The sequence below is a fragment of the Didymella exigua genome, assembly GCF_010094145.1.
Source record: "Didymella exigua CBS 183.55 unplaced genomic scaffold M421scaffold_7, whole genome shotgun sequence".
Classification (NCBI taxonomy): domain Eukaryota; kingdom Fungi; phylum Ascomycota; class Dothideomycetes; order Pleosporales; family Didymellaceae; genus Didymella; species Didymella exigua.
Window position 1 is genome coordinate 332,411 of NW_022984781.1, and position 26,098 is coordinate 358,508.

The window sequence follows — 26,098 nt, forward strand, 5'->3', positions numbered from 1 at the left end:
AGTTAGCAGTGAACCACTCCACACCACTACCAGACAGCCTGTAAGTTGCACTGAGCAACATCAAGTTCTGTGACAAGGTCGTGTCCACTTTCGGATGCTTTTAGCAATCGTCTCCTGTTAACTTCTTTCTGTAGGTAACAACTGGAGTCACAGATAATAACCTAGTACCGAGCTTGTTCAGGCATTCCACGCGCAGCAGCACCGCCCTGCTGTAGCATCCATAGTATCCACTGGGAAAACTGCGCATTCTGCGCAACATGTCACCAGCAATTTGATTCACATCGCTGCTACCGCTCAGAACTTGAACATGACAAATGTAGATGGTCGTCGCCGACATGGGAGTCAAAGTTCAGTCGCGGTGAGTTGGATAGAGTTAAATCCACCCGCCACCCACAACGGGCTAGATGTGCTACCAACCCTTGCCAGCGGATTCATTTGAACCATTCAGAAACGAACACAGGAACATTTCGCACTTTCGAGGCGTACAAGCGACCATCTGGTCGGTATCTCCATACTTTGCACACCGCTGCACGCAATCCGCGCCGAGAGGTCGCGTTCAGCGAGCCCGTCATGTGACCAAGCCGATCCACACTGTGTGGGCTGCATACTTTACACGACCTCGATTCACTCTTCGCCGTCTTGACAAATGCGACAGTCTCTAGAATTAAACCCAACGTATAGGCACCAGCAAACGCAACATCTGCTTTAAGATATACCTATGAACTTGATCGTCCAGCCGCGTTGCGCTGTCCACGGGTCGTTCTGTGCATGCGCCATAGAAGGCACTATTTATAGCGGCCGCCTGCCAAGATGCCCACGAGCGTGACGGCAGCAGTTTCCTTCCAACAACAACTCATGTTTGCAGCCCTATAGCCCTACAATGCACCTCAACAACGAGTGAGTCCGCAGTCGCACATCGGACACTTGCGTAGACACGAGTTCGTACGGCGTGTCCGCCCTCCTGTATCCCCTGGGCGCCCCCGTGTACCACCAAAGTCAGGCAATGATAATTCGTGACAGAACATCACACGGACGGAGCGACGCGGATGGACCTGTCGCTCGGCATGTTTGCGATCCGAGTGCTAGTTCATGTACGAGTTGACGTCGCTCAAGTGTCAATGCTCCATCGCTAAAACCCCGTGCTTCAATCTCACCGTTCGCGGGGCGGTGACATGGGCAACTGTCCGCCTTGCAAACAATGTTGATCCCGGACGCATGTCCGCGTGGCAGTTGCGGATGGATTTGTCCTCCCGTCATTATGCATAGAAGGGGAATGACCGTCTTCTGGGGTCGCTTATGCTGACGCCGCAGTGTTAGGAAGCAAATTCAAAACGTTCCGGCGGCCAGATGCCCTTTACCGTTGGACATGTCGGCGACGCGTTTGACATTCGCCTTATCTTCGCGAATGTGCATCAGACATAAGGCTGCATCTCAGTGCAGCAGGAATATGTAGGTCTGATTACTGATCATTGATCACAGACTACAGATTGCCCCGCCGACAACGAGATTCGGCACGTTGCGGCATCGCCTACCCTAGATACCCAGGTCTTCGCGTTGTAGCAGGGGTGGGTACCACTCTACCCTTCATTTTTCGTCCGCTCGCAATGCATTGACTCACGGATATGCTCTGCTACACAACATCGAATCATGTCTCTCCACTAGCGGCTCTTACCGTACGTATACTCATTATGTACAGCTTGCAGGTTGCCGTATAACGATGCTCAACAATCATTTTAAGCTCGAAGAATGCAACACGTGTCCAGCCGGAGAGGCCGTTCTAGTCTCGGCAGAGCCCCACTTCTCGCGTCGACGCACAACTCGAGACGTTGGCATCGAGGGTGTTCACCGATCATGAACTGCTCTCATACGATGCTTGGCAGCCATGCATGCAAGCAATTGCACTAACCTCGAAGAACCCAGGGGGAGCAAGGCTGGCAGCGCATTTGGGGGAGTGACAAAGCGGTTCGACTGCTGCAGTGCAATGCTTCGATGCAGCCGCCAGACATGATCGTCAACTGCGTTGTTTTCTCAGCGAAGTGGTAAGTCGGACTATCCACGCCCTTTCGGACTCAGGATCTGAAATCCGAAACAGTGTTGGTAAGCTTGCTGAACAATTGCCCTGACGATCACGCATTGAGGAAGTTTCGACCCAATCACCATGTCGCGATCGACGTTTGAGACCTTTTTCGTCCGCGGACGTGTAGATAGTTCGAGTGAGGAGCCTTGGTGATCGCGATTTACAGGTGACGAACCCCTTTCGCCCTGCTGCAACATTCACGTCTAGGCTAGCCATGCCCTTATCCATGCACTTTCGAGATAAGTCTGTCGCCAACAATGGCACGGTGCGATAGCTCCACAGATCTGGCTTGCAGCACGAACAGCGGAATAACCATTTAGATGGATGTGCTTACCGCACCTAGGACCTCTTTCCGTAAGGCCCGTCCAGTTGTAGCAGTCTTGTCGTCAAGAGCGTAAAAGCAACAGAATTCGAGTGTCGATCCAATACTTCACACACTCCATACCCCGCACCGCCCTTTGACTGCGGGCCGATAGCATCCAACAAGTCGTCAGTTCCCCGACTCAGAACATCAACAAGTATCGCGCGCCGCATGCTTGCTCCTTCAAGGCTGGCAAGTCTGACTCTCGGTTTCCTCATAGCTTGATCAGGCATCTCGACATAGCCTTGCACTTCTTGCCCACAAAACTCCAAGCAGTCAAACCGGACTTCAAAGCACGCCACTGGCCTCAGTATAGGGTCGTGACTCTGCCGGCGCTCTCCGAAGGGTCATTGTTTGACCGGTATTTCGTGATGACCAAGCTTGCTGCTACCTCACAGGCTAAAGCAACGGCCCTGAAAGCCAGCGAATAGAGCTTAGTGTTGGTGGCTGCTACCGCCAGATTAGTCATTGGATCTCTACCACGGCTCGCATGCGCCTTGGTCACCAGCCACAGGCATTGAAGAATATTTGGTGAAATGGATTCCCACACAATCCATGGCGGAGCTGTGTTCACAAGCCATGAAGCTTTGGGGGAGCTAGAGTGATATTGCGATACCAATCTCAAAACAGAGAGCAACAATATAACGATGAGTTCCAGCGAGCAACTGCGACTGAGAGGCAAGTTGAAGCGCTGAGCAAGACCCGTGGCTCAGCGGCAGGAGCCGAACGTCATCCATTCGCTCGGTTGTCAGGTCTATTCTTGGGCTTCGTCGTTTGCGCAGTGCGAGGCTTAGAGCCTTGGTTGAACCTGATTTACATCACGATGTTTTCCAAGCCTCAATTGCAGGATCACTTGCACCCAGATACTGACTTAAAAGTCTGAAGATGCACAGAGCACCATAATGGCATTCAGTTGATGCGTCTGCATGGTCGAACGCTTCGATAAAGCTATCCCCAGCGGAAACTCGTCGTGTACCGGTGTTAAACGAAACATAACCTGAACCTCCGATCTGCCGTTGACAGCAAGAAATGAGCAGGATACAAGAGTTCCTGCCGGCTACAGCGGTGAAAGTTGGCCGTCATCATTATCGCCCCAAAATTCTGTATGCAGCTACGAGTGGAGAACTGTAAATTCAGCCTTACCTGGCTCGAGCTCGAAAATCCATCGACGCTCAAGCAGAGTGCAGACCCGCAAATTGGAACAAGGCATGGCGAAGTGTGCTAACTTCAAAGAGAGTTTGCGCAACGCTTGCCTAAAGAGGCATCCCCGGCATCTCCGACGAGCGAGCTGAGGGTTCCGGTGTTCATGTGCAACGCGCGATGCCTTGGAAAGCTAGGTGTGAGGCATTTGTCGGCTTGCACGGCTCGTCACCAACTTAACGTTATGTAAATGGATATCAGCAAAGGCACCAAATCTCAAAATGATGCACTTCGAACGCCTCTGGCTTTCCCCGGATTTCAGAGTAAGCACTCAACTTCGCCAAGCATCTGATATCGAGACTCTGCGAACGGGATCTCTGCGCAAGCGCTTACAGTTACGAAGAGGCTCTTCCATAGGGCTGAGGATAAGGACACCCCCACGTGACAGTCAGATGCTCTTCCGTCTTTCGGGCAATACGGGAATGTTTCCAGAGCCTGACAACTCACGTACACGCTACCATCTCGTCAATATTTCACAAGGTACCTCACTGAATACATCGCATGCGGTTTCCTATTGATTCCCGAAATGTGGGCACAAGCTGCGAGCTGCACGCCATATTGGGCAAGTAACGAAATGCAGAACCGCTGTAGCCCCAAGAAAGCGGGGCTGGGCAGGAGTCCGAAGTCCGATGCAGGTGTTCACTCTGCCCAGCCGCTCGCTCCATCCTTCCACTAGCCTCATTTCTTGCTGGACTAACCTTGCATGCTCCCGACAACCAGCCCGCACAAACCGGTGACAAGTCCAGAATCCCATGTCTCTGCCCAAACTCAGCTAAATCTATCCTCATTGGCAAGGTCTCCTTTAGCACTTGAGTGCGTGGTTTCACTGTAACGAATCAAGATCCCCTGATAAGGTTCCTGTTGCGTGGCGTTCTGGGGGCCGAAACGCATCCAATTGAAGACATTGGTGACTTCTGGCGGTGACGTCTCTGAAGATGCCCGACCGTGCTCGAGCACAACGTGCGGCCTGCGTTGGTGGGCGCCAATTTCGCAGGCGCCGCAATCTGATTCGACATCCTGAAACATAAACTGACACGCCTTATCCTCAACCTCACGATTCAGATTGCGCTGATCTCTGAGCTTCGGTGGTAACTTCCCGGGGCACAGTTGAGCACAGAGCACAAGGAGAACATGAGACGAAAACCGTGCGCAACGTGGTTCGAGTTGAAAACCCTTTCGCTTGTTGTACCCTGCCGCGGTCTCAATCCTTGACTTCGCCAATGTGGTTTTGCTGAAGAGATGAGTCCCGTGGTCGAGACATGATCGCGATTGTCAGCGCCGCCGCAGATACTCTTCACGCCTCAATAACGCAGGGACTAACAGACTCCACATCCAATGCAGGACTCAAAGTCTCGGCTCTACGATGCTGCAGCCCCTGAGCGGCCTTGGACGATGGATTCAGAGGAGTCCCGTGGCTAAACTCATCCCCTGCACGTGTAACACAAAGGTGCAATCTGTGCTACTAAGAACACGACCCGCAATCACAGTGCCACGTTCTCTGTCTCAGTTCCTTATCCATGTCCTGCTCCACTTTGATCGAGCTGCTCCACAACACCATTCTCCAAATCCAGACGACACGGACCGGCCGCAGCCGGGAAAGCCGGTTCCGTATGAGTCCGTATGAACCCGCTGCAGCAAATAGCCGCACCAGCGATCTCAATACCATATCCTTGAGAATAAAGAAGTAGCTGGGCTAACTCAAGGTCTTCCTCCCGATATCATCGGATTCGGAGTCATGGGCTGTCTGACCGGCCGCCGCTGCACGTTCCTCGTGCAACGGCGCGGCAGTGACATGCTTACGAAGGGTAGGGCTGAACACAGTGCAGGTTGATGGATGTTCGATTCGCCGGCACATTGTCTGCTTTCGTATATGTACGCGAGAACATTCGAGACCTATGTCGATATCATGGAGTCTAATACGCGGAGTAAACTGGTAACAGGTGGGAGTACAGCCTTGTGATTAGACAGCTGAGCGATGCAACGCTGGACGGAGGGCTGTTTTCTCTGGTCCAGAATGGCCTTCTCGTAGTGTTACATGCAGCTGAAGCGGAGCGTATATGTGAAGACGGGCCTGGCGTTGGACGCGCCTAGGTGATTGGGCGGATAGTCGTAAGGTCTCAGCCCTACGCGAACGGTACGTCTTACTCCGCTGCATGATGCAGATAAGGTGGTCTTAGGATACCATGTGCTCTGCTGTCTCTGCGGATACGCTGGATAGCCTGAAGTGTCGAATGTTCGAGCGAGCTCATCCGTTCCACTGCCTTCAACACGCCCGTTGGACAATCAGTGGCACTGCAGCACGCCAGAGTTTGGGCACCAGTGCTCGGTCAAGAGAAGCTAACATATCTCGTAATCTTTAAGTTTACGTTCACATCGGTCTTTGGTGGTGGAGCCTTAACTCCACCGAGGGTGTTCAAGAGACCTCAGCCTGTGTTACACATCTTCTAGATGAATGAAATCTAACAGCCCACAGTGCAGCGATTCCGATGGCTTCCATCTGCCCTCTCTGCCACGCGTCTCAGATTGCAACATACCTGTCCAATTTGATCTCATCAGCACTACTGCCACCTTGAATGCCCGGCCCCCAGGCAATGTATACATCTCCCATACCATACGGTCAGATCATTCATGGACTTTATGTCCACCCTGAAAACATGTTTACATTCGATGATTACCAAAATTAACAGTACCGAGGCGCCATTCGCCCGTAATTCTCTCTTTCAAAGTGCATACTCTTTGCCTACGCAGACAATTCGAGATGCCATTGAGTTAAAACCGTACCTGACTCCAAGCGCCGTTCCCCTCCCCTCTTTCTCATTTCTTCCTGCATTATCGTACTTCATTTGCTACAACAGTGCATTCTCTTCCCAGTCATCACTTTTGAGAAATTCCGCCTGCCGCAATGTACTTTTTCCATTTGAGAATGGGTAGCCGGATTAGTCTGCTGATCAGGTCATGTGGGCAAAAATCAGCTTGACTCGTGTACTCGAGGCTTACAAACGGGGTAGGAGAACAAACTTTCAACAAGTCCCTCCCAACACATCAAGTGAGGCGAGGAAGGACAGAATGCTGCAAACGGCAGTAACGAATTGTCGGATGAGGACAGATGCAATACAAACGCAAACACGTGGTACCAAGACCCGAGCAGCCATAATGCTGGAAGAGAAACGGGAAGAGTCTTTAAATTGCTCAGCTGGGTCACTTCGGGTTCTTTTGGAGCTCGTTCCACAGATCCTCCAAAGCCTTGGAGACTTCCGCGCTTGAGCCAGCCTCAGCAACGTCCAATCAGGATCATACTGGTTCAGCTAAGGGAACCACTCATAACAGGTCAGTGGGGAAAATACATGTTTCCATGCTTGAGGTGCATGGCAGTGTACTTGGTGCACAGTGGGTGTCCTGAGACACAAATAGCTTCCATCTGTGCTATTCAAATTTCAGTGCTTTTGCTTCCTCTTACACGCACAGACGATCAAGTCTATGAAGTCCTTTACCACGTTGATTTCAGACCCTGGGAGACCATCCATGATGAAGTGTATGTGATATAGTCAAAGTATACTTCTCCGAGGGTCGTGTGTCATTGTTGAATGACGGTAAAAATCTTGTGGAAGCGCTGACGTCTTCAAGATTCGAGGGCGGCAAGTTTGAGTCCAGAAACAATCAATCCGAGAATACGCTTGAGGTTGCTATACTCATACGAAGTGCGAAAAGCGGGCGTTTACTACAAATCACCAGGTAACAGTATCGTTTGGCAGCTTCTGCGAATATCGCCAGAATAAGGGTGAGTCTGCAAAGAAAAGGGCTCTTAATGTTCAGAGAGCTTATGAGATCCTGAATAGTTAATGTGTCTAGACATATTTTTTTTGTTGTTCATAAGCCTGAAGTGAGCCTTTCTACGGCTCAGTATCCTCATCGTGACGAGCGCGTCGTTGTCCATCCTTCTTCCATGCTCCAATCCTCTTGCAATACCCACCAAGCGCAAGACCTGCTTCTTCTGCCTCGGCCATAAGCCTGGCGTTCAGGCCTACTATAAAGTATTACGAGACGAAGGCGGCTTATTCTACTGTTAGGTGCTTTCGTACAAAGAAATCCAAACACCAACAAAGCGAAATCGCTACACCGTCATTCCCTCCATGATAATATCTATGAGGACTACGGTCCGATTTGTCGCGTAATAGGCTCGAGTAGTTGAAGGACCGCTGAGTGAATGGAACGCTTGTTGATTGACACTTGCTGTGTGTGGTAGGAGGCAGTGCGTCCGCAGACTAAGGTACAAACTGCGGCTTGTGTAAAAGGGCAAGCGATATCTCCTCTGAAGTTCCCAAGCATTCCCAAGCCATTAGTGGAGGTGCATGAAAACTTCTGAAGCGTCATTGATTGTGGGTGAAGTATGCTGTAGTCTTTCCTCGTCTGTTCCGCCGGCTGAGGACCACTTCAGCTGCTCTGATTGTTTCCGAGGTTTACGACTATCAATTAATCAGCGCACTTTGCGGAGTCCAGGAACATTCGGAGAAGCGGGTAGTAATGGTGCAGGCGTGGTCCTCAGCGTCAAAGATATCCCGCACTTTTGGAGCAGCCAACGTCAGGGCCACACTGCAGTGCACTCTAGGACTGTAGGACACTTCAGCAAGCTAGGTTTGGCGTCAAGGTCGTGGATGTTCCGCTTCGTCCTCATCAAAATTCGTCTAGCATAGCTAGATATCCCAGGATACATTTCTTCCGGTGTCCTGGTCGCTGTGTGGGTGGTGAACGGCCAAGCGAAGTTTTTTGGCTGGTGCGGGGCATTCGTCCACATAAACATTCGTTCGACAGCAGTCCAGCAAACCAGGATATCTTTTTTGCGTTTGTGTGTGTGTGTGTGTGTGTGTGTGTCTCGAGGACAACTTTGTGGATCCGCGGTGTCTGCTAGGTTATTGGGTAGCCGCGCGGACGAACCGAGATACGTCAGGGTTGAGAACACCAAATCGTTTTGCTAGTCAGTGATGTCTTCAGCAGAGAAAACTGCACGCGCTGGGAGGAGCATAGGGGTTCAGCGCGAAAGAGAGTGTTCGACAGTCGTTTGGGATCAGCACTGGCCACTGAAGTCGACTTTTACGCGCACTTGTGATAGATTTCCGCTGCGACGGAGAATTTGATGGAAGTATGAAAACAAAACGGAGAAAGCAGAAACTGCTAGGCATCGTTTGAATATCGTCAAATTGGTATGGGGTGGGCGCTTCCTCGGCCCTGGTATCGTCCATGATTCCCTAACGCCGTAAGATGCATACTCTTATACAATGCTTGCTGAACTGCCAATCAACGCGCCGGTCGATTACTCTGTTCTCGGTTTCTTGACAGGCAGCGCAGGGACCTTGAAGCCCGCGGCATCTGTCTTGCCGCCGAGCTGTGTGAACGATCCTCCCTTGAACCAACGGTCTTCTTCAGCCTTACGCTTGCGGTTGGCTTCTTCACGAGCCCGTGGGTCGACCAGCTCGAGGCCTTGCACGGGCGTGAAAGCAACAGAACTCATACCAGAGCCCTGCAGACCAACACCACCAGTCCGCAGACCCTGCGCACGCAAGCTCGTAGCCGTCCCGCCGGTGCCGAAGCCTTTGAGTGAGGAAGCAGCACCGAGCGTTGTGTCGCCGCCCCAACCGGGGGTTTTCTTGGACAGCTTCGCTCTTGTCTTGGGGTCGATTTGCTGTGCGCGTAGTCGACCGGTGTCCGTGGCGCCAATCATGCCCATACCCTTCGTTGAGTCACCATATCCCACTTCCTTCTCTTCCTTGCCAAATGCCATCCTGTTTTGGGCCTTCCTGATCTCTGTCATGGCAGTTGCTTCCTTGGCCTTGCGAGCTCTTCGCCCACCGCGCTTTCGCGCAGGCTTGTCGTCAGGTGCAGGGAGGGCGCGGACACCCTTGTTTGCAGGAATCTCGGTCAGCTTGTCGAGGCGTCGCTCACATTCGTCTTTGAGCTGGCGCCCGGTGGAGCCGTCAGGCGCTGAGTGGACCATGTCGACACGGGCAGCCAGAATGACTTTGGCGGACACGATACGCAGACCTTGCTTCTTGAGATCCGGACGTATGGCTTCAAGGATGGGGCTGTGGTAGAGGAAACCTTGATGCCTGATACCAATGTTGGTTGCTAGACCCAATCCACTTGCTTTATTCGAGCCCAACGGTGCGATGTTACACGCTGGTGTCTTTGCGAGACCAGCGAGACCTCCAGCATAATTGATGAGCTGTGCGGCAGTCAGGGAGCCGATAAGCTCTGTAAGATTTGGTGCAAAGACGCTCATACGTGACTGAACGTAGTCGGTGAGGACGTGCTTAGACTTGTCGAGATTGAGAAGGAGCTTGCATGCCGTCATGATAGCTGCAAGTTCCATATCTTGGAGCTCTTGTCCACCAGCCCTTGTAGCTTCAACAGTAATGACCATGAGTGATGGCGCGTCCAGAATGTTCTTCAGTGGCGCTCCAACAATATTGTCTGTGTCCTGGGCAATCGTCTTGATATCATTTAACGGTCGGTTCCCGAGGATAGCAACGGTCTTCGCGTAGTCAACGGGGTTCTTGACGAGCTCCTCGAGGTATGGGAAGCGTAGCGAGTAATTGTCGCGAATGAACTTGTGGACCGCTTGGATTTCGCCGTCGATTTGAGTCGAAAACTCGTTCGCTTCCTTCAATAACTGATATTCGGGGTTCTCTTCAATCGACTCGCCATTCATCACTTCCTCCATCTTATCCTTGACTTCGTCAATCTGCTGTAAGATTGGTTGCAGATTGGCCATAAGGGTTTGCGCGTTTCTTATATCCGCTGGACCTTTCTCCTTCTTTTTGCCTTCTTTCTCTGCGTACTCTGTCTCCTCATCTACCATATCCTCGTCCTCGCCATTCTCTGGTTCCGGGGAACCAAAGTCTCCGCCCGCGAAGTCGTTCTCCAGATCCACAACATCCTCATCGCCCGAGTCCGCGAAATCTGCGAGCAGCTCCTGCTCAAGTGTCGCCATGGCCGTTGTTGTAGACTGTCAGGTTTGGTGGTAGGCTTGTAAAGTGAGATGGCGCGCATCATAGCTAAGAAATCACCGCGGAAGTGACGCTAGTGTGGGCACGTGCTCCTGATGCCTCTGAATTTCCATGCTCTTCACGACGGCAGCCCTCATCACCAACTTCGGCCAACAGTCATACGTGACGTATTACGCTCCCACCAGCTGGGCAGCGCGATCCGCATTCCGTCTCACACCTTGAGTTCACGTGCACGACCGCAATCATGGAGGCCCGAGGACCACCACGCGTCAAAAATAAGGCGGCCGCGCCCATCCAGATCAGCGCCGAACAGCTGCTACGCGAGGCAGTCGACCGCCAGGATGAGAAGCTCAAGGCGCCCACACAGCGCTTCGCGGATATGGAGGAGCTGCATGAGTTCCAGGGACGCAAGAGGAAAGAGTTCGAGGATTACGTCCGCCGCAACAGGATCAACATGAACAACTGGATGCGCTATGCCTCTTGGGAACTTGAACAGAAAGAATTTAGACGTGCCCGATCCATTTTTGAGCGTGCACTGGACGTTGACAGCACATCGGTGGCATTGTGGCTCCGGTACATCGAGTCTGAAATGAAGCACCGCAACATCAATCATGCCCGTAACGTTCTCGACCGGGCCGTTACCCTCCTCCCACGTGTTGACAAGCTCTGGTACAAATATGTTTACATGGAAGAGACCCTCGGCAACATCGATGGTGCTCGCTCTGTATTCGAGCGCTGGATGCAGTGGGAGCCTGAGGAATCTGCATGGTCGTCGTATATCAAGCTGGAAAAGAGGCACGGGGAATTCGAACGAGCCAGGGCAATCTTCGAGCGCTTCACCGTCGTACATCCTGAACCGAAGAACTGGATCAAGTGGGCCAAGTTCGAGGAAGAAAACGGCACCAGCGATCTGGTACGAGATGTATACGGTACAGCGGTGGAGACACTTGGCGATGAGTTCATGGACGAGAAGCTGTTCATGTCGTACGCCAAGTTTGAGGCCCGATTGAAGGAGACAGAGCGCGCAAGAGCTATCTACAAGTTCGCGCTGGACCGCATGCCGCGCTCGAAATCAGTCAACCTTCACAAGGCTTTCACTACTTTCGAAAAACAGTATGGCGACCGAGATGGTATCGAAGATGTGGTTCTGTCGAAACGAAGAGTGCACTACGAGGAGCAGATCAAAGAGAACTCCAAGAACTACGATGCCTGGATAGATTTTGCACGCCTGGAAGAGACGTCAGGCAACACCGACCGTGTGCGAGATATTTACGAACGAGCGATTGCACAAATACCGCCTACACAAGAGAAGCGACACTGGCGAAGATACATCTATCTTTGGTTGTTCTACGCTGTTTACGAGGAATCAATCACAAAGGATATCGACCGCACACGCCAGATTTATCAGGAGTGCATAAGGTTGATACCACACAAGCGCTTCACTTTCGCCAAGCTGTGGCTGATGTTTGCCCACTTCGAAGTTCGTCAATCTCAGCTCACAGCAGCACGGAAGCTTCTCGGCCAGGCAATCGGCATGTGCCCCAAAGACAAGCTCTTCAAGGGGTACGTTGAGCTGGAAATGAAGCTATTCGAGTTCACACGCTGTCGTCAGCTCTACACAAAGTACATCGAGTTCAACGGGTCGAACACACAAACTTGGATCAAATTCGCAGAACTTGAGCGCGGTCTTGATGACCTCGAGCGCGCACGCGCCATCTTCGAACTTGCTGTTGAAGAGCCACAACTCGACATGCCGGAGCTGCTCTGGAAAGCATACATCGATTTTGAAGAAGGCGAGGGCGAGTATGAGCGCACGCGCGCGCTGTACGAGCGTCTGCTCGAGAAGACAGACCACGTCAAGGTCTGGACATCATGGGCCCAGCTCGAGATCGGTGTTCCCGACCCGGGAGCCGAGGAGAACGACGATGAGGACAAGCCTGTCAGCGACGCAGCGAAGGCGCGTGCTCGCGCTGTGTTCGAACGTGCTCATAAGCGCATGAAGGACAAGGATCTCAAGGAAGACAGAGTGGCTCTGCTCAATGCTTGGAAGAGCTTTGAGGCTATTTATGGTAGCCCCGAGGATCAGGAGAAGATCGATAAGCAGATGCCCCGGAAGGTCAAGAAGAGGAGAAAGCTTGACGACGACAGCTTCGAGGAGTATGTCGACTACATCTTCCCTGCCGACGACGAGAGCGCCGCGAAATTGGCAAGGCTCATGGCCAATGCGGCGAAGTGGAAGGCGGCGAAGGCGGCGAAGGAAGCCGAAAATGGTGCATAGGGAGGTCACTTGTAAAATCTGAATGTATACTACGATGGTCACTATTCGCGCCAGACCGTCTCTGGTCTGTTCCTGTTGCCATGATCACGAGGCGAGAGTCTGTGCATCGAGCAAGGACAGGGCTGTAAGACCCATGGCGACGATCACACACAAGCAGAACTTTGTCACAACGTCGATCTGACCAACCAACGACAAGAGTGCCCGATGTACTGAAACCGAAATGTGGCAGCAGCGGATGGGAAAGGCTGAGTTTGAGAGTTGTAGATCTGGCACTTGTGACGCTTCTGACGTGGCCAGGACCCTGAACCAAAAGTCTATGACCACTTACCATTATCCGGACGATAATTTACACAGCGCAGCTGTTAGGACGTCAAATTACATACGTCCGTTAGTATGCCTGCATGAGCTCTACCTGATCAATTCGTTTGCTTCTCTTCCTGCAGTCGCCCTCTTCGCAGAATCATGAATGGCAGTCAATCATTACGCCTGAAACCTCTCAGGTAACCGACACTGAGCAGCGACAGAAGACATGCAGTAGCTGGCGAACGACCAATCAGATAGAGAGCAGCGTACATGTCACAGCGGTCAAAGAAGGAGAATTGGTACCAAACTTGCATTGATGCTAAACTCTACAGGCAACACCATATCATCTAGAACAAAACGAGCGTGATTAACCGAAAGGAAAAACAAAATGTACCTGCCGTGTACTGATCCATACACCATTGTCACAGGAGTCCAGCGCGTTCGAGCAGCGCGTCCACTACCCCAGCCAAATCTTCCATCGAAGCTCGACAATCGGACGTAGGCGCTTAGTTAGAGCAACCAACGTCGTAAGCCTTGAGCGCGTTCTTCTGAGCAGAGTTGCTGGGCGCAGGGACCTGGGCGGCAGCCACGGCGTAAAGCTTGCAGATGACAGCGTTGTTGACTGTGCCAAAGGTGAAGGACTTGCAGGAGTTGTTGGTCTGGCACTGAGCCTTGCATGCTGCCTCGGAGGTGGCGGAAGGAGTGCTGATGGGCTGGTTGTTGGTTGAGGCCGAGGGCTGAGTGCCGCAGGTCTGGGTACCAGTCGGGGAGGACTGCTTCTGAGCATACTGCGCCTTGGGGTTGGTGGATGACTGCTTCTGTGTGCCATCCTGAGCCCCCTGCTGGGAGGTCTGGGAACTGGGGTTTGAGTTGGTCGGGGTCTGGTTGTCGTTGGTCTGGCTGTCGTTGGTCTGGCTGTCGTTGGTCTGGCTGTCGTTGGTCTGGCTGTCGTTGGTCTGGCTGTCGTTGGTCTGGCTGTCGTTGGTCTGGCTGTCGTCGGCCTTCTTGCCAGTGGGGTTGCTGGAGGTGGGTACGACGCTGGGCACGGCTGTGCAAGCCTTGTCGTAGACTACAAGGTTGGCGCTGGACTGGCTTGGAACAGCCGATGCAGCACAGCTGTAGAGCTTGCACTGGATAGTGTTGTCAATCATGCCGAATGTGAAAGACTGGCAGGAGTTGTCGGCCTCGCACTGAGCCTGGCAAGCAGCAGAGGTCTGGATGCCGGAGGGCTGCGAGATGGGCTGGTTGTTGGCGTTGCTGCCAGCAGGAGTGGTACCGCAGACGTTATCGCGGACCATCAGAGGAGATGCAGAGACATAGGTGGCAGCGAAGGCAGCAATGACGGCGGTGGAGAAGTACATCTTGAGGGTTGGTGAAGGATTGAACGAAAGTGATTCTTAAGCGAGTGTGGTAGAGATGATGGAAGTGTTGGAAGAGATGAGAGAAGCAGTGATGATGGAAGCTGGATGACGAATATTTACCTGAGGAACTGCTCGTGTTATATACCTGTATCCATTACCTTCGGTTCCATCTTGAAGTCCTGCTGGCGCATTGACAATAACGACAGTCCGTATACCTAGTTTCCATCCGGTACGAGCTGACGAAGTCTTCTCCACGCAACAACTGACGATGTGAGGCATCTCGGCCATGTCGTAGTGGGGTCAACGGCGCTGTGGCTTGCACCAATGTTGTCGCGGCTTTGCACGCATTGACATTTTGAGAGAATCAGGGCATGAAATGGGCGCAGCCGTGCTCTCACCGAATTTGGATGTACGATATAGCAGCAGGTACCGTTTTGGTATCCGTGCAGCGATAGTGGGAGGCTTTTTGGCGTGAAACTCTTTTGTATACATAGGTGAGTAATTGTCCACGCGTCCCACGTGACAATCCCGACGAAACTCGCCCGTTTGGGAACCGCGAGGGTGGTTTCCGGGACAGGTCCACGTAAGATCCCGACTTTTTGTGACAGTTATAAGACAAATAGGTATAGCCCAAAGTTGCGGATGTGTCCCTCAGCCACTGTAGCTGCCCTAAATAGTAAAGGCTAAAGGATGTCAAGTGCCGGGACGCGGACAAGCTTTGGGGTACCCCTGCCAGTGATCTTTCGATCAAGATGTTACTTGCATTTGGAAATGCTAAGCTGGAAGGTGCCGAAAACTCCGCTCTCAGTGCTAGACAGGATGCAAGCATCACAAATTGTATCGAAATTCTGCTCAGAGAACAGTTGGGCACAAAGTCAAGAAGCAGGATGGTATGATATGTACAGTCACAAACGCATTCGAAAACGAAATTTATGCTGTGAATTGTGGATTCTTTTTGCGTAGCTTTGGCAAGGAACGCATTTGGAAGAGCTCGGCAAATTTTACTGCAACAATCGAAACTTGAGCAGGAGCAAAGAATCGCCTGATCGGACTCTGCAGCATAGAAACGCACGTGAGTCCTTTGAAGTTGCAACTTTCTAAACAGGGTCAAGGCTTTCGGCATCAGAGGCCTGTGCAAGACACGCAATGTGGCTCATAGCATTGGCTCAGCTCATGCAAACCGATGTCGACATGATCTAAGTGCGTTTTTGAATATGCCCTGGTAAACTGAACGAAGTCTAGGTAGGCTCTAGGTAGAAGTTCAGCTTTGTTCTGCCTTACTAGTGCGTCCGACTCCAATCATAGAGATCCGCCCCCCAAATCAGCGGTGTCACAACCATCACCTGAATCCACATGCGCGATAGACCACTGTTATGAAACGAAATACATCCCAGCTGCTCAATTTTTCAAATATACCCAGCAAACCATCGGAGTCCAGATATGAGAACGATGTTCCGCCGCTCTTGCGAACGCGCGGTCAATCATCAATGTCATTTACCCATACCGTCGACAAGCTTGTTCGATATGTGCTTCGGTAAGAGTGATTACGTCTTCCAGCGACCGTACGATGTCGCCGATGACAAGGATCTCAGAAAGAAGATCAGCCGTGTCGCACAAGGATTGTTTACCACTCTCACCACTGTGGTGAGCTGTTAGCACATCGTGAAGGCTTCATTTCGGGGCGGTGTGAAGTCAAAGGCGATGATGACGCGGGGGGAAAGGGGCGATGATGAACACATACCTACTGCTTCGGTTGCATATCATGCACCGTGTCGCCCAAGAGCCAGACAGGCAAGCAACCCACGTCGTCGTTGTGCGCTTGCCCAACTGCTCCCGGACTCAGCTCTTCTCGCCAGCCATTTTTCAACGAGCTGAAAGCGCGGAGTTGCATGGTCTCGACACTCGCATTACTGTCTTCGCTCCCGATCCGACTCGATTCCTGCAGTCCTTTCGCCCAGCCCCATCCACGTGTCTTGTTGTCGGTCGAACACGAATCGATGCCTATCGGGGATGACGTTAGGTATCTCTGTACGTGCAAAGTGGATCTCCCAGTAAAAGATCGCTGAACCTTCGTCGCGCTTGATGGTGCCATTACGTTTGTTAAACTGACTTGGATCGTTCACATCAGGGCTGCCACTGCTGAGCGGCTATGGTGCGTGGTGGAAACTTACATTGTCCTCAGGAACGACAATATGACCTTGTCACGAACGATGCAAGTCTTCTCTCGAGACAAAGCTAAAGTGTGTGTTCAGGGGCACAAGGTCCCTTGCGCCGAGTTGCAAGTGGATTCTCGACCCACTACCATTGGCACCAAGAATGTTGCACACGTCGCTTATACCGTCCTTGAAGTGCTCTCGCACTTTCTTATTGTCGTCTTGGACGAGGATGGACCGAACAATCGCTTTGTCATACTCTACCCGCTCGCTGCCTCAATCGGATCCATTCGCAAATCTCTCAACAACGCTCGATTGACCCATCGAAATGGGGATGGAAGGTCGTGAGATTCGCGAACAATATCATACTCAGAAAAGAGTTTGACTTGAGCCTTGTCTTCTGAACTTTGGCTAGTCTCTGGGAGAGAGCGTCTTCCTTTGTTTACGCGTTTAAAGCGAAAGGCTGCACTGAAAGGTAAGGGTGCGCTTGCTTCTGGGCCACCAGGCGCGTCAGCTGTTGCACACCCGCATCCTGCCGTTTTTGCGGTCGGTCCACATGTGACCATTAGTACAATACCCCATGCCCAAAAGGTCATATGCGGACCTTCAGGAAGTGTCCGATACCGGGAAGGATTGCCACGAATTAGCCTGTCAATTTGCATGCACAGTCGACGTTACCGGTACCGGTACTAGGCGCATAAAATATGGCGTAATGCGCCTGAAATAAATTTTGCTGCCAGAACATATCGAATGGAAGACTGAAGCGCTCATTTGACCCATGATTGATTCTGAATAAGACGATGGCCGGTTAATGTATGACATTTTGATCGGTAAGAAGGCACTAGGTACTGTCCATTAGTCAGCTCCGGGCTTATGAAGGCATCATGCGGACGCAGGAAGCTAAGCCAGGTGTATAGTACTCGGTATCTCAGGACGAGGAAATCTGAATAGCAGGCCCTTTAATGGCTCGGTGGTGCATGTCAGCTGAGGTTGCTGGGCAGGCTGAAGGTGATCTGGTATTTGCTCGACGACGCTTTGATTGCGCCTTATACGGTAGGGCCAATACGACAGCAACAACGAGATGGGCGGAGCTAGAGACAGGCGCGAAGGTCACAAATCTTGCATATGCAAAGTTATACGCGATGTTTCCACAACTCGGAGTCAAAAAGGAAGTTGCACATCGTCGCCGTTACTTGCCACACAACGTTCTGGCTTCGTGTACAGTTCAAACCAAAGGATATATAACCTTGTATGTTCAGAAAATTTTCAAAGGCGTTCCAACTTTAAGGGTATATCTCGTCAGGGCTCAAAACCGCTTTGAAATCTCTCGCTCGTCTCCCGCCAGCCTGTCGAGATATTTACACCCTCCCCATCTTGCGAACCAACCCTGATCAATGGTGACTTTTGATTTTGGATCCGCTACCGGTACAGGCCTAGGTCTTGCAATCTCAACTGACGTACCCTGTCCTTCAGCATCTCTATTGCATCATCTGCCTCCCTCTGCTTTTTTAGACGTTCCTCGAGCTCCTCGACACCTTTGCCAGAATCGCGTGCGATCCTTTCAAATTCAGGTGATTTGATAAGTAACCTAGTTCTGGGTAGGCACTCCACCTTTCGCGAATGTTCTAGATTTTGTCGAACAGGCGTCTTCTCATCGCTCTTGCCGGCGTTGCTGCCCTCGAAGGTATTCGTCAGCCCCATATTGTAGATCGCTTGTTGCTCATAGCACTGTGCTTCGCGGCGTGCAAGTTCGTCTTTCAGCTGCATGGCCTCTTTCTTCCACGAGAGTGCTTCGTCCTTCACCTGTTTGATCGCTTCCTCGCAGACTGAGACGTGATCTTGAGTTATGATAAACTCTGCCTGGCATTCTCGATGCATAAGCTCCAGGTCTGGTTGGTACATGCGCCTCGCGTCAGCCTTGAAGCTCTTGTACTGCTCTTCGAGCGCTTTAAAACGGCGAAGTTCCTTTTCGTGTAGAACTCGCCAATTGACAGAGTTGTGTTGCGCATCTGTGTCATCGACCGGATTGCCACCGCTTAGTCTCAGTGCTACTTGAGCCCAGTAGGTGGCAGTTCCCCGGTCTTCTTCGCGAAGTCCTCAAGCTTGCTGTTATTGACCTCCAGCGACAAAGCTCGTTGACTTTCAACTCCAGATGTGCAGCAGCCCTGCTGTTTGGATCTACGTCAGTGTTGGTTACGAGGAATGGAAGTTCTTCACTCCTTCGAAATTCACTTCTGCAGCTGCATATGCATTTGACTAGGCACTGCAGAGATAATCCACGTCATTAATTAAGTGGTTTAGCTCTACGCGACAACGGCAACGGTTTGCGTCTACTAGCTGAAGCTCATGGTTCAGATGCTTCTCCCGTTTTAGGGGACCGTCGTATGTTGGCTCACTAGTATCTCCGTAAAGATCTTGCATGTCCCTATCTGTGGGATGTGCGCTTGGGGGAGTGTCACTAAACTTAGGAGACAAGTCGGCACTCTTGGGGCCGAAAGCAACTGCGACACCGCCGCAGTCTGAATGTTCTCTTATCTCAGACAACGTTACATTCTCCGACATTTCATACTCTGAATGCAACAAGGATCTCCTCGAGTATTCAAAATGGCAAATGGGAAGAATCACGCTGCGACTGGGTTTCTCGCTGCTCCGACTGTTTGCCCGACTTGTAGAGACATGACCATCGCTGTGATGCGCACTGCCTAGTCTGGATGCTGATGGAGGACCGGCTGGTCTCCAATGTGAATTGGCAGATGGCGAAATCGTCGGTCTGTCTTCAAGAGACGCTTTCGTAGGGTTGGTGAACCCCGATGCAGATCGGCTAAGCGGTGGGCGCTTAGTTGGAGTGGGTGTGATGGATCTCTCTGGCATAACAGCATGAATATCTCGACTGCTGTCCCGAGTATCATTCTGCATGACGGTATACTCCCCAGAATAATGCTCCATTGACTTTCGACACTTGATCGAGTAAGCATCCGATGCTGGGTCGCCTCGATAGTCGGTGCTAATTGCGGTCGTGAGTCCTAGCACACCACCTCCGTCGCTGTTCCAATGGTTGGCTGCTCGTGACCGAGTTTCGTCTGATCGCACTCTATCTTCTGCGATCATGTCGCTGTCGTCAACAGTACTCACGGTCTTCGGGTACTATTCTGTACAGGGACTTCCGGATGAAGAGCGTGCTGGCAGTGACTGAGGCTGGTCTGTTTGCATCGTATTTTCGTTCATGATGGCTCGATTCAAACATGAGGTTGCAAGGGTGATACCGCGTGTGGCCGGGACTCTGGACTGTGCGGTAGCATTCTTGCGCTCGGTGACCTTGGTACTACTACGCCATTCAGATCGTAGCAACGTCGTCCCACTATTCCCAAATACCGGCGTCCGTTGTTCTTATGTCGCACCATCTGCGTATGAGCCACATCCAACGCCTCTCCGGCAGGACAAAGCCCCTCTCGCCCTCGAAATGCCGAGTACCCGGACAAAGCCTCTCTACGCCCAGACCACCTCTCTATACTCATTGTCCTCCCTTCACATGCTCGCCTTAACCCCCAGGACTGGTTCTTTGTACATATCTTTCATTCACATGCTTCCTGAGGTACTGCTTCGTCGATTGAGGACCAAGACACGTATGTTTGCGTTCATAGCTAATGTTTCAAGGCCTACAATGCTATTCGAGGGACGCAAGCTATGTATATGCGTCGCGAGCAAAAGGACCGATTCTGTTTCAAAGGCATCTGAGATGTTGATGCTTGCGGCCATGTTGTGTACTTCTCGATTAGGCAAATGCTGTGCAATCCTACAGCGTGGGTTGTGCTCTGAGACTAGCTATTTGCGGACTAAAGGAAAGGTGCTGCTTTAGGACGGAAGTATCATTGTTAACGGGCAGGAAGGGGCACCGCATGCCAGGTGGGAGGACAATGGAAATAATAGGACTTCAAGCCACAGTCCCTGCGATTGATCATGGCGTTGTGAGGCTCTGGGGTATGGGGTTGAGGCACTTGAGGTAAGCTTGCAGCGATAACAAAAGAGGTTAGCGGTACGTACGACAGGATGACTCGCAGATGGGCGCGTGTTCTACGCAGAAGCTATCGGGATGTTGTGGAACGATTGCTCGATCTTACGCTGCCGCTCTGTGTAAATAATTCCATTTGCGCTCAATAACGGGTGACAGACCGGGAGGATAGTGTGCCGCGATCTGAAAGCACAACACAGCGATCGGCGAGTGTATCAGCACTGCGCGTTTGCTGTCTACTTCAAGTCCTCAGCTTCGATTCACAGCAGACCTCAAAAGCATACTCTGTGAAAAGTTAATCCTCAATTACCCCACCATCGAGTACATCATGATGGAAGCTCGCAGTCGCTGATCGGTAGCGCGGGTGCGCCTTGCCCAATTTGTCAAGCATTGCGAAGACAGTCACCTGTGACTCGTCGACAGTTTCTCAAATACCACACTGAAGATTGTAAGCCCTAAGCTCAGCTGCCGTACGTACTGTTTGTGAGATCAGCCGTAGTAGTGTTGTGTTAACTAGAACTGTGGTGTCAAGTTGGCACGATCAGCAAATCTGTAGGTACCAAAATTTCTCTGGAACATCAGATCATGCTTGCATTAGTTGTTGAGCCCACTGGTTTGCAGTCTATGGCAATTTTGATTGAAATCGGCGGGAGTATCGCACGGTCCAAGATTGACCGTTGTGCTACTGCGCGCCCACCGAGTAGCGTACCGTACCGCGAAGGCAGCGATGAGGTTGCCCAGATGTCACATGTCGCATGTCGCATGTCGCTGATGAGACTGAATTCGCGGCTGCTAGAACTCATCACGATGCACAATTTCGTACAGAAGTCGAAGGTGTTGACCATGGTTGCTACTCATGACGGTGACGATGCTGGTCTTGTCCCTATGACATCGACACACGGCAAGTCCGAGCCAGGTCGCCGTTCCATGGTCGAAAGAGTCGCCGATGTGGGGTATGTCGTCTAACCGTTCCCTTCCCCCCCCGCAACAGTTCAGAGCTAATATCGAATCCATACGCGTGATGCGCGTGGAGCGGGATGGCGAGCTTCTCGACAAGATCAACTCGCCTATCTTGCTGACCACGCCAAAGATAAGCGTCTGTACGAGGCGTGGACGATTTCGATACCGATGGATGCCAAGATTAACACAGCGAGTCCTCCCCAAATTTTGGTGGGCCAGCTCCTGTGAGGTATCATGGTACTGGGATATTGGTAATCACAATACCGTGCAACCGAGCCAAGGGAGAGCTACGGAGGACCTCCCAGAATCAGCAGTATAGAACTCGGCTCTGTGACTGCAGGGGATGAGAACGTGATATCTTCGATCGCACAGACAGTGACATGTCGTGAATGTTGAACCGCTCTGCGCACATGGATATGGACCACCTGGTCCACTCTTGCAGTGCCCACCGTAGGCTTGCACCGTGCAAGCTACTCTTAGCCCAAGCCTTCCAGGTTGAAGGGAGATCCTGAGGTACCAGAGAGGAGCTGCATGTCAGACGTTTGACCCCAGGCTGAGGCGTCCGGTCAACGTGCTTTCCACGCCAAACGCTACAAACCCTGGAGTCAAAGACTCAGGATAAACAATGCAGGGGATATCATGTCAAAACAGTGCTCGCTTGTTTGATCCAATCGTTCATATTCTTTGAGGAGAGGTTAAACTTGGTTACACAGGGTGGACCTGTGTTTGGTTGTCAACCTCAGCGGGTAATGGCGTGCATTCCACGGCAAGAAGAAACACCACACGCAAGTCGAATCGATCGACCGGCAGCAACCGAACCTCGCTGCATGCGTCGTGTAAAGCATCTGCTCTGACGTCCGTCGGATCCGCGGGCCCGTAGCAAGACATTGCCAGTCTCTAGTCTACCATAACGGGCTTGCCGAAGTCTGACTACTCAGAGCTACAGACACTGACCAGACCCAGAGTTGTGATCGGGGGAAAGTTAGCGAGATTTTCCTCTAATCACAATGACTCAAGAATCGCCACTGAGCTGTAGTGCGTCCCAGCTGCCGGTGACGATGATGGGTCTTTGCGGTGTTTCTGTAGACGTTCTCCATGGAAGCAAAATTGCAAGGTGCGATCGCTCTTTCTAAAACGTGCGCTTATTATTGAGGACTAATTTAAAATCATCGTTTCCTCCTAACGTCAATGATGTTGGTAAGGATCGATCGTGGTCAATCTTGCCGACTTCGTGCAGGTCTCAGGGAACTGACATGCAGGACTGCAAGTACCTGTTGCTGGCTAGCGCGGTTGGGTCATCGTGAACGAATAGTGGTACCCAAATTAACTTCTGATTGAGCCGCGGAGCGAATCTGCTATTAGTGATTTCGAGCAAGGGTGTTATGCCAGCCTCGCGTATGTTCATTGGCGAGGAATATCGTCTTGGATCTGGCGGTGCACATCCCTACCCCAAGGAACCGCAGCAACGGCTGAGGGTACCGAAGAACATGTGGCTTACTACGTGAGCGACAGATGCACATGACTGCTGCAAGCCACTACTAGCCAGCCCTGTCCAGACTAGCAGGGTGAGAGACCTCAGAGGAAGGGCGGCCAAAGTGGGGTTTAGTCCAAGCCATGGCTCCTGCTATCGAAGGGCTGGCAGCCGTTTTCGACTGCAAGCCACCAGCAACAGGTATTTTCGACTTCGAAACGAGTGGGTCTCTGGTCCAAGTGTCACATCCTTATGAACGCTCGATCGCCAGTGATGTTTCCACCCAAAAGCAGCGCAAGGTTCCCAACGTGGCAAGCTCACGACGCCAGCCTCAATCCGGAAGTCCTTTGTCCGTTCTCAGACGACTGGATAGACTCCTCTAAACTCTGAGCATTTGACTTCAAAGCTTAGTAGTCGCTACAAATACCTTCTGGTACCTGATCACTGGACAAAGAATTGCTCATAGTCGACTTGCCTTCACGCGTCCTCAAGCTATCCTTCACCGAAAAAGGACCGAGCCAAAACACCAAACCTTAGACAATCCACTTGTCTACGTGCAACCCAGCATCGCAAAAAGGTCCAAACGACTGTGTGTGCGCGCCCCAAAGTCCTGGCCCGTGACAAGCAGGTATCCGTAAGAGGTGCGTTCCCTGCCGTGTCTGATGCATGGTTGCGCAAGCAAACCGAACATATCAATACAGCCCGTGCCAAAACTAACACAGTCCCAGTACATATCTGATACATCTTCATCCAAGCCGTGTATCTCACAGGCAGTGAACAGCAGCACACCGGCTTGTATTTATTGCCTTAGCCAGTATCTGTCTCATCAAGTCTCACAAGCCTCGAGCTGGATTCACTCCTATTCTACCATTGCAGGCTTGCTTCTTCTTGTGCGCCGCATTGTTGTCGCCATCATTTTCGTTCTGAGTCCAGATATTGCGACTCTTTGATCTTCGAAATTGCAAGTTCCGGCATCCTCTTCAGTCTTGGCTTAGTTGCGCACTGGGACTTCAGCCATGAGGGGCGACACTCTTATTCAGCGACACCCTCCCACTCCACCAACACTTGTGGGAGATTTCCAGTCGGGGCTGCATCGGGTCGCGCAATACAACGCAGATCGCGGGTACCCCTACGAGGAGGTGAGCTATGGCGTTCCTGGAGTGGTCGGTCACGAAGGGATCCCTTCGCGTACGTCACATGTCGGAAGCCACACCGGAGAACGAGTCAGTCTAGGAATGCAATATGTAAGTACAGCTGTACCTCAGTACAGGCAACAATGTTGACCAGATCCAAGGATAGCTATGGTGCTCCGGGGTACTATCACGCCAGCCAAACCGATGGTCGCCCGGTAGGTAAAGTCTTCTGGTACGCTGCATCGATGATTAACGTGTAGTAGGATAGTCAAGGTGTCTTCTCGCCGCCAACTCCAAGGTCAACAAATGACGACGACTATGCGACACGATCTTCTCGCAGTGTACGATCAAAAGCAACCGCGAGTCCGCCTCGGAGACAGGACAGCCCTCAGGCAAAGCTAGCACCAAGAGCCAGGAAGGCAAAGGCAACCAAAGGCGAGAAGGCCAAGACACCCAAGCTGACCGCACCTTTGAGCATGTTGAGCGATGCTCTGCACCAGGTTCCCGTCAAGGATATGGAGGCGTGGGTCAACCGACCAGCAGACGTCAGGCGGAAGGAGGCCGAGAAGAGGAATGGTTACATCACCCGGCCGATGAACTCTTTCATGCTCTATCGATCGGCCTATGCAGAGCGCGCCAAGGCATGGTGCTTGCAGAACAACCACCAAGTCGTGTCGTCGGTGGCAGGAGAGAGCTGGCCACTGGAACCACCGGAGGTTCGCGACCGGTTCAACGACTACGCGAAGATTGAGCGTATCAACCACCAGAACGCCCACCCAACATACAAGTTCTCGCCCAGCAAGACAGTCGCACCTCCGCGGAAGCGAAAGGACGAGTGGTCGGATGAAGAGCCGAGCGACCTTGACGATGCCGAGTGGGCGCGGTCTAGGCAAGCGAAGCGGTTCCAGCGCTCGATCAGCTATCCACCCAACCTCGCACCACCGGAGTACTTGGAGCGTTCGTACGGACCCAATGCCAACGGTATGATGCGGTCCTCCTGGGAGATGACCAACGAAGGACGACCGATGCCAATGCCCATGCACCACGACATGTACAACCAGTACTACCAAACGGCGGTATTTCCCAACATGCATGTGGGTGCGCACTACAGTGAAGACCTTCGCATGCGCCGAGTAGGTGTTCCAGGAGCGGATCCAGCGCCAGCACAGGCTTTGCAGTTCTCATCAAACCAACTGCTTGGCCTGCCTGGTGGCGACGCAAGCGACTTGATGAACCAGCTGCAAGCCCAGGTCACAACACCCTTTGACGAGGGACAAGTTGACCCATTGCTGTTGGCGTACGATGGTGGCCATCACTCAGAAGTAGACCCTGTTGCTCTCCAGCAGGACTACCGCAATGGCTATCCCAACATGATGGATGAGAAGTACGGCCAGCAGGAGATCAACAGGCTATTGGAGATCGAGCACCACCACGACAGCTACAACTCCTCGTGGCAGTCTGATCCAACGATGTCTTCGTTTGATCAAGAGTCCGAGTTCGATAAGTGGGTGGGCGAGCATTGATAGACCGGATGGGAGACGTCGATGATGTTCTCTGACAGATATGACCGCATACGCATGATTGTGAGTTGCACGATGGATACCCCCTGTTGGTTTTCGGTTCAGCACGGCTTTGATGGACCAAACCCAAACATCTTTATATGCATCGGCGGCGCCATTTGTTGTTTTGTATGTTAGCCATAGAATTCGCGTCCTCGTAGAACGATTGCGACCGAATGAAACACGTCACTGATGATTCCTCGCATATCGTTTCGAAGTTGACTGCTATAGA

At 52.0% G+C, this 26,098-nt stretch overlaps 8 protein-coding genes across 8 annotated transcripts; 3 read left to right on the forward strand and 5 right to left on the reverse strand.

Annotated features, from left to right (window-relative positions):
- Window positions 1–8,946: 8,946 nt before the first annotated feature.
- Window positions 8,947–10,623, reverse strand: M421DRAFT_99370 (U4/U6 small nuclear ribonucleo protein Prp31; the record flags this gene model as incomplete). The annotated part of the gene is made up of 1 exon (XM_033598746.1): window positions 8,947–10,623. One exon carries the CDS (start codon window positions 10,621–10,623, stop codon window positions 8,947–8,949), a length of 1,677 nt encoding a protein of 558 aa, XP_033451011.1.
- A 155-nt stretch (window positions 10,624–10,778) lies between these two features.
- Window positions 10,779–13,312, forward strand: M421DRAFT_418245 (TPR-like protein). The gene has a single exon (XM_033591714.1). The coding sequence runs from the start codon at window positions 10,884–10,886 to the stop codon at window positions 12,915–12,917; it is 2,034 nt and encodes a 677-aa protein (XP_033451012.1). The 5' UTR covers window positions 10,779–10,883; the 3' UTR covers window positions 12,918–13,312.
- M421DRAFT_358332 (uncharacterized protein) lies at window positions 13,028–13,437 on the forward strand. The gene has a single exon (XM_033589645.1). It carries the CDS (start codon window positions 13,138–13,140, stop codon window positions 13,381–13,383), a length of 246 nt encoding a protein of 81 aa, XP_033451013.1. The 5' UTR covers window positions 13,028–13,137; the 3' UTR covers window positions 13,384–13,437.
- An 84-nt stretch (window positions 13,438–13,521) lies between these two features.
- M421DRAFT_418246 (uncharacterized protein) lies at window positions 13,522–14,670 on the reverse strand. Its single transcript, XM_033591715.1, has 2 exons — window positions 14,223–14,670; window positions 13,522–14,187 (listed from the first exon to the last, which is right to left on the reverse strand). The coding sequence occupies exons 1-2, from the start codon at window positions 14,579–14,581 to the stop codon at window positions 13,731–13,733; spliced, it is 816 nt and encodes a 271-aa protein (XP_033451014.1). The 5' UTR covers window positions 14,582–14,670; the 3' UTR covers window positions 13,522–13,730.
- A 2,291-nt stretch (window positions 14,671–16,961) lies between these two features.
- M421DRAFT_358366 (uncharacterized protein) lies at window positions 16,962–17,507 on the reverse strand. The gene has a single exon (XM_033589646.1). The coding sequence runs from the start codon at window positions 17,394–17,396 to the stop codon at window positions 16,995–16,997; it is 402 nt and encodes a 133-aa protein (XP_033451015.1). The 5' UTR covers window positions 17,397–17,507; the 3' UTR covers window positions 16,962–16,994.
- Window positions 17,508–17,825: 318 nt separating this feature from the next.
- Window positions 17,826–20,249, reverse strand: M421DRAFT_90594 (uncharacterized protein; the record flags this gene model as incomplete). The annotated part of the gene is made up of 5 exons (XM_033597873.1): window positions 17,826–17,852; window positions 18,196–18,782; window positions 19,131–19,832; window positions 19,867–20,056; window positions 20,094–20,249. 5 exons carry the CDS (start codon window positions 20,247–20,249, stop codon window positions 17,826–17,828), a joined length of 1,662 nt encoding a protein of 553 aa, XP_033451016.1.
- Window positions 20,250–23,611: 3,362 nt separating this feature from the next.
- Window positions 23,612–24,057, reverse strand: M421DRAFT_358496 (uncharacterized protein). Its single transcript, XM_033589649.1, has one exon. The coding sequence runs from the start codon at window positions 23,922–23,924 to the stop codon at window positions 23,667–23,669; it is 258 nt and encodes an 85-aa protein (XP_033451017.1). The 5' UTR covers window positions 23,925–24,057; the 3' UTR covers window positions 23,612–23,666.
- Window positions 23,902–26,059, forward strand: M421DRAFT_418248 (uncharacterized protein). Its single transcript, XM_033591716.1, has 3 exons — window positions 23,902–24,418; window positions 24,469–24,522; window positions 24,571–26,059. The coding sequence occupies exons 1-3, from the start codon at window positions 24,191–24,193 to the stop codon at window positions 25,828–25,830; spliced, it is 1,542 nt and encodes a 513-aa protein (XP_033451018.1). The 5' UTR covers window positions 23,902–24,190; the 3' UTR covers window positions 25,831–26,059.
- The last annotated feature ends 39 nt before the right edge of the window (window positions 26,060–26,098 follow it).

Coding starts and splice junctions, on each gene's coding strand:
- M421DRAFT_418245 (XM_033591714.1), top strand. CDS start 10,884: ATGGAGGCCCGAGGACCACCACGCGTCAAAAATAAGGCGGCCGCGCCC.
- M421DRAFT_358332 (XM_033589645.1), top strand. CDS start 13,138: ATGTGGCAGCAGCGGATGGGAAAGGCTGAGTTTGAGAGTTGTAGATCT.
- M421DRAFT_418246 (XM_033591715.1), bottom strand. CDS start 14,581: ATGTACTTCTCCACCGCCGTCATTGCTGCCTTCGCTGCCACCTATGTC. Junction 14,188..14,222: donor AGCAACCCCACTGGCAAGAA/GGCCGACGACAG, acceptor ACAGCCAGACCA/ACGACAGCCAGACCAACGAC.
- M421DRAFT_358366 (XM_033589646.1), bottom strand. CDS start 17,396: ATGCAAATTGACAGGCTAATTCGTGGCAATCCTTCCCGGTATCGGACA.
- M421DRAFT_358496 (XM_033589649.1), bottom strand. CDS start 23,924: ATGAAGATGTATCAGATATGTACTGGGACTGTGTTAGTTTTGGCACGG.
- M421DRAFT_418248 (XM_033591716.1), top strand. CDS start 24,191: ATGAGGGGCGACACTCTTATTCAGCGACACCCTCCCACTCCACCAACA. Junction 24,419..24,468: donor TCAGTCTAGGAATGCAATAT/GTAAGTACAGCT, acceptor ACCAGATCCAAG/GATAGCTATGGTGCTCCGGG. Junction 24,523..24,570: donor GCCAAACCGATGGTCGCCCG/GTAGGTAAAGTC, acceptor AACGTGTAGTAG/GATAGTCAAGGTGTCTTCTC.